Below are 13972 nucleotides of genomic sequence, written 5' to 3'. Positions count from 1 at the left end.
TAGCGCCCGCAACATGCATTTGCATGTTGCGGGCGCTATTAGTTTGCGGGGGTTGTATAAGGGGTAAAAATAGCGCGTCGATGTTAATGGCTGTTCATTGTTCCTCTTGGTCGCAGTTTTTGTACTTGACTAATTGCATAAGCATCATCTTCTCTGTTGTCTGTATGCTGTTATTACCTTGAAAATTTAATAAAATTATAAATTGAAAAAAAAAAAATAGCGCGTCGAAAATGTGCGGCCAAACGCAGGCTAACAGTGCGCTTCACTGGAGCGCACTGTACTGTATCGGCCTATATATAATTAACTGTCTAAGTGACAGATGAGGCAAGGATATTTCAGGGAGGAGCCAATTTAGTGGGATAAATTATCTGCCTAACTCATATATTCAGAGTTAGCCTGATAACTTATTTGGCTAAATTTGGTCGACCATACATCTATCCTCAAGTTAGGCAGATAAACTTATCCAACTAACTTTAGGATAATCACTGAATATACAGTCTAAGTTAGCTGGATAAGTTTATCTGACTAATTAGCCGAGCAGCAATGCAGATGGATATTGCCCCTCCCAGAATCCACAACCAGGCCTTGTTTTCAAAATATCTGTAAGATTTATGAACTATATTTGCCAACACTTACATAGAAACATAGGACATATTACGTTATAGAAACATAGAAGCTTGACTGCCCCAAAAGACTACATGGCTTATCTAATCTGCCTATCGGCCCAACTAATTTAGTTTTACAATTCCCATCACTCCTTTAATGGTCCTCTGTGAATGGTCCCATTCTTTCTTGAATTCACACACTGTTTTTGTCTCCACCACCTCTCTAAAGAAATATTTCCTGAGATTACTCCTGAGTCTACCCCCTTTCACCCTCATCCTGTGACCCCCTCATTCTAGAGCCTCCTTTCTGTTGAAAGAGATTTGCTTCCCATGCATTGAAACCTTGGAGATATTTGAATGTCTCTATCATATCTCCCCTGTTTCACCTTTCCTCTAGGGTATACATGTTTAGATCTTTAAGTCTGTCTCATATGCATTAAAAAAAAGACCACTGGCCATTTTAGTAGGCACCCTCTGGACCGACTCCATCCTGTTTATATCCTTTTTAAAGTGCGATCTCCAGAACTGTACACAGTATTCCAAGTAAGGTCTCACCAGGGACCTAATACAGGCGCAGTATCACCTCCCTTTTTTAGCAAATCATTCCTCTTCCTATGCAGCCAAGCATCTTTCTGGCTTTTGCTATCACTTTATCATTAGATTCATTCACCCCCAGATCCTGCTCTTCTTTTGTGCTTAGAAGAATTTCAGTTCTAATTCTGTACCCCTCCCTTTGGATTTTGCATCTTAAATGCATAACACTTTATTTTTTAGCATTAAATCTTAGGCGCCAGACCTTAGACCAGTGATGGCGAAATCCAGTCCTCGAGTGCCACAAACAGGCCAGGTTTTCAGCATATCCATAATGAATATGCAAGAGATAGATTTGCCTCGGATCTTGCAAGCCGTTGGATTCCAGAAACTGCACTATTGTCTGTTTTAGCAGCGATTTCATTAGTTTTCTCACTACAGAAGTCTGATTAACCAACTGTAGTTCCCCGCCTCCTCCTTACTTCTATTTTTATAAATGGGAACCACATCTTTTCCTCTCCAAACCTTCGGAACTACTTCAAGCTCTATAGAAGCATTGATAAGGTCAGCCAGTGGAGCTGCCAGTACTTGTCTAAGTTCTCTCAATACCCTCAGAGGTATCCCATCCAGCCCAAATATATTTGTGTTTGTTTTATGTGGTCCTGCTCCTGGCCCTTCCACAGTAAATACCAAACAGAAATATTTTTAAAGAAATGTTCCCTGTACGTACCCGGATCAGTCCAGACTGTAGGTTGAGCCTCCTTTCCAGCAGGTGGAGACAGACTAAAACTGAAAGGATATCCTATATGAAGACAGAGCCTATCCTGTAGCCCTTCAGTATTTGTCTGTCTCCAGCAGGTATATCAGCTCACCCTTCGGTCTCCTGATTTAGGCTAGTTAGCGGTCTCTTTTTCTCTTTCGTGGATCAAGCAAGTACTACTTAATTTTCTGTTTGGCTTCTTCTAAAAAAAAAAAAAAAAAAAAAAGAACTTTTTAAATCAGTGCTTTGTCTTTTTTCTGTGCAGGAGACGCTAGCCGTATCCTGGCTCTTGCCGGACTCAGGGGGGCTTTGCCCCTTGTGCGGAGCATAACCTGAGTCCGTGGGCGCTACCAGGTGTGGGAACCGAGGCTGGTGGTCTTGTCTCCCCCTCCTCTGGCTGCCTGAGGGGCTTAGAACCCCACTGCTGTGCTCAGTTAAAAAAAAAAAAAAGTGTTTAAAGTTCCAACCTTACCCTTTTTCTTACAGCAGTAGAGCTTCTTTTTATTCAGCTCTTCAGGGGGATCGAACCGGCAGCCAGACAGGCAGGAGTCAGCAGGTTTCCTCCCTGCTTCACTCCGGGCCTTCAGGCTGCCAATCAAAGTTTTTTATCTTCAGCTTTTTTTCTCAGTTCGGCTCCAATGCCGCGCCAGGCAGCCTGCCTCATGTGGTAAGTCCTCCTCGCGATTTTCGCGAGGGGGCGTCTGCTCAGCCTGTCTGCCGGGTGGGGAAGGCCCCTCCTTGGCAGGGCAGGCAAATTTAGATCGGGGATCAAGTCCCCAAAGCATGGCCAGGCCGTTCCTGGGTCGGCAAAGCCCGGGAACAGCAGCCATCTTGGATTATTCAGCGGCTCCATTTTCAGAGTTGCCTGGGGCTGGGGGGCCGATTTTTTCAAAGACACTCCCCGATTTGAGCCCTGCGGCCCCCAGGATGTCTTCCCCGACCCCCCCTCGCCCACCCCGGAAATCCAGGGCCCGTTTTTCCACAGAATTTGCCCTCCTTCTGCACAAATCCTATTTAGCTAGCCTGCAGGAGGAGGAAGGTCCCCCCCTTGACCCCCCCCCCGGCAAAAATTCCTCGCTCCTCGCCGTTGACGGCTGGCTCGGCTGCGGAGTCCCAGGGGTCGCTTCTGGTGCGGGGGGTCCCGCGGGTGCCCCCCCTCCCTGACCCCCCAGTGGATGCGGTACTCCCGGATCCCGCCGCTATCCCGGATACAGAGGGTACCCTTCCCCTGGAGGGGGATGATCCCAGAGTCCTTCGTATGTTCCGCAGGGAGGAGTTGGAGCCCCTCATCCCCTTTGTCCTCCAGGAATTGGGGTTGGAGGGGCCCCCCGCGGATATCCTTATGACCTCCTTGCCTAAGGACATGGACCCGGTCCTGGCAGGACTCAGGGCTTCGGCAAGCGCTTTTCCTTTTCATCCCATGCACAAGCTGTTGCTCCTGCGGGAATGGGAAGCTCCCAAGGCGGCACTCCGGGTGGGGCGTGCCATGGACAAGCTCTACCCCCTTCCGGAGGAATGCTTGGAAATCTTTAAAAAATCTCTCCGTGGACTCCTCCGTCTCGGCAGTCACCAAGCATACCACAATCCTGGTGGAGGGATTGACGGCACTGAAGGACGGGCAGGACCGCAAGCTCGAGGCTCACATGAAACATATCTTCGAAGTCCTGACTCTAGGAGTCCGGGCGACTTTCTGCAGCAGTCTCATGCTGCGGGCAGGCCTCAGGTGGGTTCAGCAGTTACTCGGCACCGAAGACCTCCCATCGGCAGAGGCGGAGCAGGCTGAGCGCCTGGAAGCTGTCGTCGCTTATGGGGCAGATGCGCTCTACGATCTAATCTGCGTTCAGGCGAAGGTGATGGCTTCGGCAGTGTCCGCCAGACGACTCCTTTGGCTACGCAATTGGTCGGCCGACCCATCCTCCAAAGCCCAGTTAGGCACATTGCCTTTCAAAGGTAAGCTGCTCTTTGGTGAGGACCTTGAGAAGCTTATGGATTCTTTAGGGGAAAGCTTCCAGATGACCGTCCTAAACCATCCTGTTCCTTCACACCCTCTCGTCCTCGCGTCCGGGGTCAGAGACGATATACCCCACGCGGACGGGGCGGCTCCTTGAGGGGTTATTCTTCCCGGTCTCAGCCTTGATCGCAGCCTTTTTGTGGGCGGCGGCCCTTTCGCAAGGGCCAGCCCGTGCGCTCCACCCCTAAGCCTGCTACACAATGAAGTTCAGCTGACTCATTCCTCGGTCCCCTCCCTAGGCGGCCGCCTCTCCTTGTTTTTCGAGAAATGGGTCAAAATCACATCGGACCAGTGGGCCGTTTAGGCCATGGGGAGTACATGCTTCTTCAGTGGGCAGCACTGCAGCCCTCTGCAAGACTCCTGAAAAAGACCTCCAATAAGGTATAATTGTGCAGAGTGACTTGTTTCAAATTCAGTCTTCTCTTTTATAATGTTTTCTTAAAATACAGCAAACAGCATTAGCAAAAGCATTATCTCGTCACTGGTTAAATTCTTCAGGCCATGGACGAACTTGTTGAGCATTCTTTGTTGTCTGCATAGTTCTCAGACACCTCTTTTGATATAACTTACACAAAACTGTATATCTTGCATATGTGACCCAACCAGGGCCTTGCACAGCGGTAAATTTATTTACTTATTTCTATCACATCTCTCATTCAAATGTTTGTCTGTATATGCACAGACTTACAGCCATAAACTATGCATATTAAAGAAATTACCTCAGATAATTTTCTTTGTTTCTTCAGGCATTTAGTGAACTTGTGCATATTTTCCTTGACAATTACTGTGGCTCAACATACTGCAGTCCTGAATATCCAGTGATCCATTTTTCTCATGTAATGAGGCTTGTGTGGTATTAGTGTGACTCATTGTATTTACCACTTTAATTTTCTGTCATCAACAAAGATTAGAAATATTAATCTTTGTTTCTTTCCACATCCTACTGTTATAAATCTAGGGAAATCAGCTTCCACTGGGTGACCTCCTTTAGAAATCCATGTAGGCATTAAACTGGCAGGTGTACGGCATCACACATCTACACAACAGGCGTCATACAAATGTCTAAATCATGGGAAAAAGACCCAAAACCTGCCAGCAAAACAATCTTATTGATGCAATAAGAATATTCGTATACACGTTTGGGAATTACTTAACCCATATTTTTGCAGTCATAGATCCTAGTTTTAAAATTATACAAGTGAAGTGTGAAGTGAAATGCATTCAGGAATTAAATGCTCCGTACAACTGAGAGCAAGTTTAAAGACTGCCACCTGCCAATACCTGACACAGGCCTGCATGTCGGCACTTAATGCTTCCTTTCAGCATATCAGAGTGATCCTAGGGACAAAAGGGAATCCAAATCAGTGTCTGCAAGCCTTCAGACTTTCATTGAAACAAAACTCCTTGCCAAACGCAGATGCCGTGAGAGGAGGGGAGATGCCAATCAGACCTAAACCACAACCACAGGAGGGTGCCATGGGAAATTCAACATGCTGTCAAGCTAGCATGGCTACGTGCATACGTTTTTGAAAATGAAATGTACATATGTAGTTTCCAACCATGCATCTGATACACCTTCCAAAACGCCTCTTTAATGCAGCTGAAAATGTACTTTTGTAGATTCTGCCAATCTACCCAGGTAACTTAATTTTTTTACTTGCATAGATATTGGCGAAGCATTTGAAAACTTACCCGTTTATGATTTTATATGCTGTGGTTTATCCAAAATATCATTTTTGATAAGTTAAAAAGCTGAGATTTCCAATTCCATGTTCAAACCCAATGGTGTCAAGAAGTTTAGTCTAAAGATCCTTTTTTGTTCTTTATGGAGCAGAGTTCCAGAAGCCACGGAGGAGCCTGAAGTCTTGGCAAGTTGTGACAGCTTTTTAAAAGATCATCAGCACCGCTTACCTGAAGATCTATGAATCAGAAACTCTCATTATCCATGGTGCTTGGACTGTAATATATTATCTAGAAAAAACTTCTATTATTTGGGGATCCAAGATGACAGCACCTCTTGATGCTTGCTAACCTGAGAATTCCCAGTGTCCTGGTTGCTGTAGTCTACATTTTTTTTTCTGAGTAGGGAAGAAAGGTGGACTCCTTTGTGGAGTGGCAGTCTGGAGAAGCCAGGGTGCCTTTTGGCGGTGTAGTTAAAGGCCTATCAGCTGAGGAGCACTGCCTGGACATAGAAGTTACTCTTAAGCCCTGAAGCATAAGGTCTCACCCCCTTCTTGGCCCTTCCTCCTTCCGACTCTTTAGAAGGGGCGATAGCTTCATTTTTTTTAGTGGGGAGCTTTTGGGCAGTGAAAGAGACTTTTCAGAGCCTGGAACATCTAACTAAGCCAATGTTGGGAATGGCTTGGAAGGAGAGTGCTGCTCACTATCGAGACTGTTGTCAGTTTAGTGGCGACTTAATTGGTCTTCAGTAAAATACAGAGTCCCATTGGAACTGAGCTAGCTGGGATTTTTCAGCAGGGTGAACCTAGCAGAAGGTATGTCCTAGTGTGCTACCTACACCCAAGGTTTCACCCTAAAAGTTATAGGGAAGGCTGTCACTAGTTTGGAAATGTCTTTGGGTGCATCGAAGATCTATAATTGTTTTGGGTTTCTTTTTTATGACAGGTGGCTGGACCAAAGAAATAAGGATCTTGTTAAAAACATGTGGATCTTTGGAAGATCAGCTTGGCTCTCTAAAGCCTCAAGACTGTGCTCTTACTAATGCCAGCATTGTCCTGGAAATAAAAATTAAAAGGGTGGGAAATACCAGCTGGAGAAATAGCCTGCATGTGATGTATTTCTCCCAAATTCTAATGTCTCTCTTTGGGAAATGTGTAAGAGGTTCCTGTGAAAAGCCCTTGGGCTTTTCGGAAGAAATGATGCCACCTCTGGTTACAGCTTGCTGTCTGCCGACAGCTAAGGGCTCTGTTAATACTTGAGTTATAGCGACTGAAGGACAGATCGTGCTGGACTGTTTAGATCTGACCCCCATTTTTGGAACCATCTCAGGATGAAGGGATAATCCAGACAAACCCCGTTGGTGACGCTTTGCTTTGGAACCTGATAAGGAACTGATTCTAAAAATAAGAAATCTTTTTTTTCTAGCTTAAACTTTATAGATTCATTGGGTGGTAGTGTTCAAGTGTCTTGAATTCCGGTACTATGCCCGTCTCCACCAACCTCTCTGTAAAGAAATATTTCCTTAGATTATTCCTCACTCTACCTCCTTTCACCCTTAGCCCATGACCCCCTCATTCCAGAGCCTCTGTTTTTGTTGAAAGAGGCTCACCTCCTGTGCAAACCCCAAGCACCCTTCCCCGCCTCCCCCCCCCCCCCCAATCAAAAGGTCACTTCTCTTATTTAAAAATCGGTTGACTTTATACGATCCAGGAAAATGCCCATTATCTGAAATAGTTTTATCTGAAAAATCCCATTATCTGGAATGGCCTCTGTCCCAGCCGTTCCAGATGAAAGTTGCTGTGCTGCATTGCATGAGCTCTACAATTACCTTGACTGTCATGTTCATTTGCTTTTATGTTTGCAAAGTCATTTACGTGGCGTGTCTCACTTCTTCCTCTGATAATTACCCTGTGTCTTTCTCCCTTTGCACTCCTGGTGAGGTATATTCTGCAGTAGCAAGTGTTTTGAAACCTACTGTAACTGTTCCACATCCTCTAAATTCCTCTAAAACTTTAGGCAAAGTTCCAAAAAACAAAATTCCAAAAGTGGGTTGGAAGCCAGTCTGCATTGCTGGGAAGAGTTCAAGAGGCAGCTTTCAAACTCCTTGGCTGCACGTGGTTTTCACCTGCGGGCTTTGTAGCAGGTTTCAGAGTAAATGTGCGCCTGTACAAAGTGTGTGCGAGTACTTGCACATCTGTTTGTATTTACCGTGGCTGGAATTTGGCTTGAAAAGTGTTTGAAAAACGCCCTCTGCACATGTACTTCTCCTTCGCCCTCAACACACTCCCGGGAGCGCGTCTTCTTCTCACTGCAGCTAAACGTCACAGACCTTTATCTGCAAGGAGGGTGGGTAGTTTTAAAGCAGATAGAATGCTCCAGAAATTAACCTCTTGAAGACCGGGGGGGGGGGGAGCTGCCATCGAACAGTGGAACAGAAAATCCGTGTGCACTGAAACCGCTGAATTATAACTTGGGAATTTAGAAAAATTTTAAATTGATGTAGCATGACTTGGCTGGCTGTTAATAATAGATTCATAATTGTTGGACAGGAATTTTGCACCATGGCTACATCGAGCCATGACAACTTAACAGCAGTTAGCTCCGGCGTGGTGCTTTTAAAAGCCCAGCTGTCAGAGCCCGGGCATGCAGAGGGTATAAGAAAACAGTTCTGCACCTAATTGATCTGTTTTGAAGTAACAGCACGGCACTACAGGCAAGGATGTTTGCTCTACAATTACAAGCTTCAGGCGTTTGACATCACTTGGCTTCACGCTGCACCTGAAGAGCGTAATTGTAGGGTGCAGTAATCCGCACACCCCCTTTTTCTTCTCCATTCCTCCTCAGACCGCTTTATTTTTTTTCACACGGCAGTAATTGCATGGAAATTTTGGAAAGAATTGGTGTAGCATTTTTTAAATTTTCTGTGCAATTTTTGTTTGTTTGTTCATTTAATGAGATGATGCTTCCCTTCGACTGGCCACAGTACCTCTGACCATGGTTCAAACATATCATCTGTCTGCTTCACACTAAACCATGAAAACTGATCAGTAACAATGCGTGCCACTTCACGTTACATGGACTTTTCTTCACTAAAATGGCATTTTGCATTTCCCCTTCATTTTTCTCCCAAATTTCAAAAACAAATTTTTAAAAATTGTTATAAATTGCAGTGAAACCTGTGTCCTTTGTTGATCCTAAATTGCATTTTTACTGTGATTTTTTTCCCTAGGTGAACCCAGAGCTGACGTGCCAGTTTGAAGAAGGAGGAATGAAGTTTGTCGGTCAAGATGCCGAGGGCAAGAGAATGGAGGTTATTGAACTGGAAGGCAAGTGGTTCTCTTCCCTGTCTGTATGTCGCTAAGGGCCTGATTTATTAAGCTTTTTTTTTGTCTCCACAGACACAGGTCAATATTCAGTAAGCTAGCCAACGGCACAGTTATTCTGGCAATGTTAGCTATGGTTCAAGACTCCCACTTCAGATTCTCAGCTAAAATGACCAGGATAAACTTAGCAGGATAACTATGCCACTCACCAGCTTAATGAATATTGATAAAAAAAAATAAAACACTAGCACCCTATACTGGCAGAGCCCCCCCCGATGCCAACACAATAAAAACTAGCAACGGAATGGGCTCCCCTCTCCCGAGGCCAACACAAAGAAAAGTGTAGTGTGCGCCCCCCCCCCCCACCCCTTTCATGATCAAGTAAAAATGGTAGCGGCGAAACAAGACCCCTTCCTACTCACCAAATCCACCCTTCCCCCACATGCCTGAACTTCACACCCCAGCCCGCAAACCCGCAAATGTCTGTATGTAAGCCAAAAGAAAGAGGAGAGACTTTTTTTCTCCGAGGACAAGCAGGATGGTAGTCCTCACACATGGGTGTTCCCTGTACGTACCCGGATCAGTCCAGACTCCTAGGTTTTGCCTCCCCTCCAGCAGATGGAGACAAAGAAGTTTTGACTGACTCTGCCCTATACCCTGAGGTGCCACCTATAGTCCATCGGTATTTCTCTGTCGCCAATAGATGGTGGAGGTGCAAATTCCTACAGTTGTAGACAGTAATTAAAAAAAAAAAAAAAAGTGAAGAATAGAGGGAATTTTTTAATTATACTTAGGAATTAGTTTCCCTTTAAGAAAAAAAAAAAAAAACAAGAAATCCTTTCAGCCTCCCAGGGGGTTGGCAGGCCCTGAGGGGACCATCCCCTCTGGTAGTTGAGGCCGCTGGAGCTGCGGGTTGAGGACCCTATTGCCAGCTGTGCACAGCGCTAGGGGTGATACCGGGAACCCCGGTTCACTCACCCTGGGAAGACCAGGACCCGCATGGGGTTTGCCGGTCAGGTTGTATTTAAAAAAAAAAATTAGATTTTTAATTATACTTTCGTGCCGGACTCTTCACTCCTCCCAACGCGTTTTGACAGGGTTCAGCTGATTCTCCCTATCCTTGTTGGGGTACTGGGTTCCTGCGATGCTGCGTGGTGCAGCCTGTCGATCGTGTGGGGTCTCGTGCGAAGGTTTGTGTGCGTCCTGCCTCCCTGGGGGGAGGGCACGTCTGGGGCTGCCAGGGACAGTATTTCTAGGGCCCGTAAGCAGTCGGGGAAACAGGCAAGGCCGCGGCTTCCTATGGCAGATCCGTTCCCGCTGAGTGCAGGAACGGACGCCATTTTGAATTCTATTCATGCGGCGGCACAGGCCACGGCGGGGGAGGGGGATTTCTCCTCCTCCATTATCCCCGCAGCAGGCAGCTCCTGGGGGGGGGGCGGGCCGATAGAGGAGTTGGCAGGCACGGCAGAAGAGAGCCCCGGGGGGGGGGGGGGGCTTCTGACTCCTACTCCTCGGATTTTATTATGCTCCTGCATAAGGTCTTTAAGGCCAGAAAAGCAGCTAAACATAATGCAGGGAGCTTCTTATTGGACCACAATTCACCAGCTCCTAAGAGTCCTAGACCTCCGATGGGGGTTGAGGGGTCGAGGGTGAAGCACCCTCTTCAGACTGCGTCGTCCCGCAGGGGGTGGGGATTCATCCTCCGAGGCTTCTGAGCCGGAGGAGCAAGAGCCGAAGTCTCAACCTCTGCCGGGGGCAGACCAGGATGGCGACCAGGAGCAAATGTCTAGCCATGGGTCCTATGTCGTGGAAGGTGATGACCCCAAGGTAGTCTGTCTCTTTTGAAAGAACGATCTAGGCCCCCTTATTCCCACGGTTCTGAAAGAACTGGGCATTGACATTCCTCAGGAGGATTCCCGGATGGGCTCTATTGATCCGGTTATGATGGGGCTTTGTGGTCTGGCCACGTCTTTTCCTTTTCATCTTTCAATCACTGACTTGTTGTTTTGGGAATGGGACACCCCTGACTTGGGATTGAAAGTCAGTAAGGCAATGGATAAGATCTACCTTTTGCCCGAGGAGGCTCTGGATCTCCTCAGAGTCCCTAAGGTGGATGCGGCGGTCTCTGCGGACACCAAAAAGACCACCATCCCAGTGACGGTCACGACGGCTCTTAAAGATCTTCAGGATCATAAGCTATAACTTCAGCTTAAGAAAATATTTGAGGTTTCAGCACTGGGCGGGTGTGCGTGCGGCTATGTGCAGCAGTTTTTCTTTGCCGGCTGGTTTGCGCTGGGTACAACAGTTGCAAGAGAACATGTCTCTTTCGGACAAGGTAGCACTTTAAGCGGGGCGACTTGAGGCTGAGATTGCTTACAGTGCGGATGCCCTATATGATCTCCTGAGAACCTCAGCTAGGTCCATGGTCTCAGCTGTGTTGGCTCGTAGGCTACCCTAGTTGAGGAACTGGTCTGTGGATGTCTCTTCTAAAGCTCAGCTGGGTTCGCTACCTTTTAAAGGCAAGCTCTTGTTTGGAAAGGACTTAGAAGATATGATTCAATCCTTGGGGGAGAGTTTCATCGGGGGGCGTCATTTCGGTAGAACTGGAACCCCCCAGCTGGCGGGAGGAGTTAAGTCCTCGCAATGAGGCGAGGCCGGTCCATTCCTCTGTTCCGGTTGTAGGCGGCAGACTCTCTCTGTTCTACAAGGAATGGACCAAGTTGACTTCAGACCAGTGGATTCTCAACGTGATAAGACACGGTTACGTACTAGATTTTGTTCATTGCCTTCAACATCGCTTTCTAGTTGCCCCATGCGCTTACTCAGAAAAGTGTCAAGCGGTGCGGGACACTTTACATCGCCTCCGCAATCTCGGAGCCATCGTCCCTGTTCCTCCGGAGGAACAAAGGAGGGGCCGTTATTCCATCTACTTTGTGGTGCCAAAAAAAGAAGGAAGGTTCCGGCCCATTCTGGACTTAAGGGTCCCGAGGTTTTGCATGGAGACCCTAAGGGCGGTTGTGGCTTCCGTGCACAAAGGAGAATTCCTAGCATCCCTGGATCTGACTGAAGCATATTTACACATCGGGATCTGAGTCGACCATCAAAAGTTCCTGAGGTTTTTTGTTCTGGGAGAACACTTCCAGTTCTGCGCTCTGCTGTTCAGAATTGCCACAGCTCCCAAGACGTTTAGCAAAATGATGATTGTAGTGGCAGCACAACTCCGGAAGGAGGGATTCTTTGTTCATCCATACCTGGACGATTGGCTTATTCGAGCGAAGTCGGAGTGTCTCTGCCGCTCAGCGGTGCACAGAGTTCTTCAGCTGTTACGTTCGCTAGGTTGGGTGGTCAACCTAGTCAAGAGTCATCTAGTTCCCTCCCAGTCCTTGGAGTTTCTGGGGGCCCTATTCGATACGCGACTGGGAAGAGTTTTCCTCACAGAGGAGCGAATCATCAAGTAGCAGGGACAAGTTCAAGCAGTTGTGCAAGCATCCTCCCAGGGTCTGGAATTATTTGCAAGTCCTTGGCTCGATGGCTTCTAACTTGGAGCTAGTCCCGTGGGCCTTTGCTCATATGAGACCTCTTCATTCAGTGTTGCTTTCCCATTGGAACCCGGTGTCCAAGCAATTTCACTTTCCTCTTCCTCACTCTGCACATTCCAGTCTTGATTGGTGGCTCCTTTCAGACAATATGCGCCGCACGGTAGCCTTAGAAGTTCCCACCTGGACAGTGGTTACCACAGATGTAAGTCTCACTAGTTGGGGAGCGGTTTGTCAGGAGAGATCTGTGCAGGGACAATGGTCAGTGGAGGAATCCTGGTGGTCGATCAATTGTTTGGAGACCAGAGTGGTGAGATTGGCGTTTCAGGCCTTTCTACTGCTTTTGCAGGGGAAGTCGGTCAGAGTTCTGTCCGACAATGCGACTGCAGTGGCTTATATCAATCGCCAAGGAAGAACCAAAAGCCAGCTGGTGGCGATCGAAGCACAGCTGTTGATAGCCTGGGCGGAGCAACATCTTGTCAGCATTGCAGCTTCTCACATTGCTGGGGTCAACAATGTTCAAACAGATTTTCTCAGTCGCAACCGGCTCGATCCCAGGGAGTGGAAGCTCTCTGAGGAAGCTCTCTTGCTTCTTCAGTCGACGCCGGGAGCCAGGGACAGAAGGAGTGGATGCCTTGGTTCTCGCCTGGCCAAAGGACATCCTGCTGTATACGTTTCCACCTTGGCCTCTGATCAGAAAGGTACTGCGGCGCATAGAAGCTCACCCAACAGAGGTGATCTTGGTTGCTCCGGAATGGCCGAGACGTCCATGGTTTGCGGACCTAGTCAACCTATCCTTGGATGAACCCCTGCATTTTTGGGACCTCCCAAATCTTTTATGTCAGGGACCCGTTTGTTTGGAAAATGCAGATCGCTTTTGTCTAGCGGTATGGCTTTTGAGAGGCAACGGCTAAGGAGCAAAGGCTATTTAGAAGCAGTGGTGGCTACCCTTTTGCAGTCAAGGAAAACCTCTACTTCCCTGGCTTATAGAAACATAGAAATGACGGCAGAAGAAGACCAAATGGCCCATCCACTCTGCCCAGCAAGTTTCGCACTTGTTTTTTCTCATACTTATCTGTTACTCTTGGCTCTTAGTAACCTTTTGGTTCTATTTCCCTTCGACCCCCGCCATTAATGTAGAGAGCAGTGTTGGAACTGCATCTAAGTGAAATATCTAGCTTAATTAGTTAGGGGTAGTAACCGCCGCAATAAGCAAGCTACACCCATGCTTATTTGTTTACCCAGACTAGCAGGTCTATCCTGTAAAGTGCGGCCGCGTTTACCCTGCTCCTAAGCCGCTTTTACTCCGTTTTCGGCCGCGTTAGCCCTTCCTGCGATCCCAAATCCCCTTTAACCTATTCCTACCGCGTCCTAAATTCCCCGGGCAACCCCTTCCGCCCGCGGCATGTATATTGCATGCAAACGAGCGAATTAGCTCGATATTGCATGCAAACGAGCGAATTAGCTATTCCCTAGCATCCCGTAACCCGCGCCCCAACTATCACTATCTTTCCGCGCCGTTTTGT

The 13972-nt window shown here is 47.5% G+C and overlaps 1 protein-coding gene across 5 annotated transcripts in view; it reads left to right on the top strand.

The window, feature by feature from the left end:
- Positions 1-13972, top strand: part of CTPS2 (CTP synthase 2) — a 428947-nt gene that overhangs the window by 299342 nt on the left and 115633 nt on the right. For all 5 annotated transcript variants that reach the window (XM_029603286.1, XM_029603284.1, XM_029603287.1 and 2 more), the window contains one exon: positions 8817-8913. In XM_029603286.1, coding sequence (XP_029459146.1) covers positions 8817-8913 — 97 coding nt within the window. The remainder of the gene's footprint in view (positions 1-8816; positions 8914-13972) is intronic.

The sequence above is a fragment of the Rhinatrema bivittatum genome, chromosome 5 (assembly GCF_901001135.1).
Source record: "Rhinatrema bivittatum chromosome 5, aRhiBiv1.1, whole genome shotgun sequence".
Classification (NCBI taxonomy): Eukaryota; Metazoa; Chordata; class Amphibia; order Gymnophiona; family Rhinatrematidae; genus Rhinatrema; species Rhinatrema bivittatum.
Note: the sequence above shows the minus strand (reverse complement) of the source record. Positions and strands in the feature narration are given on the sequence as shown.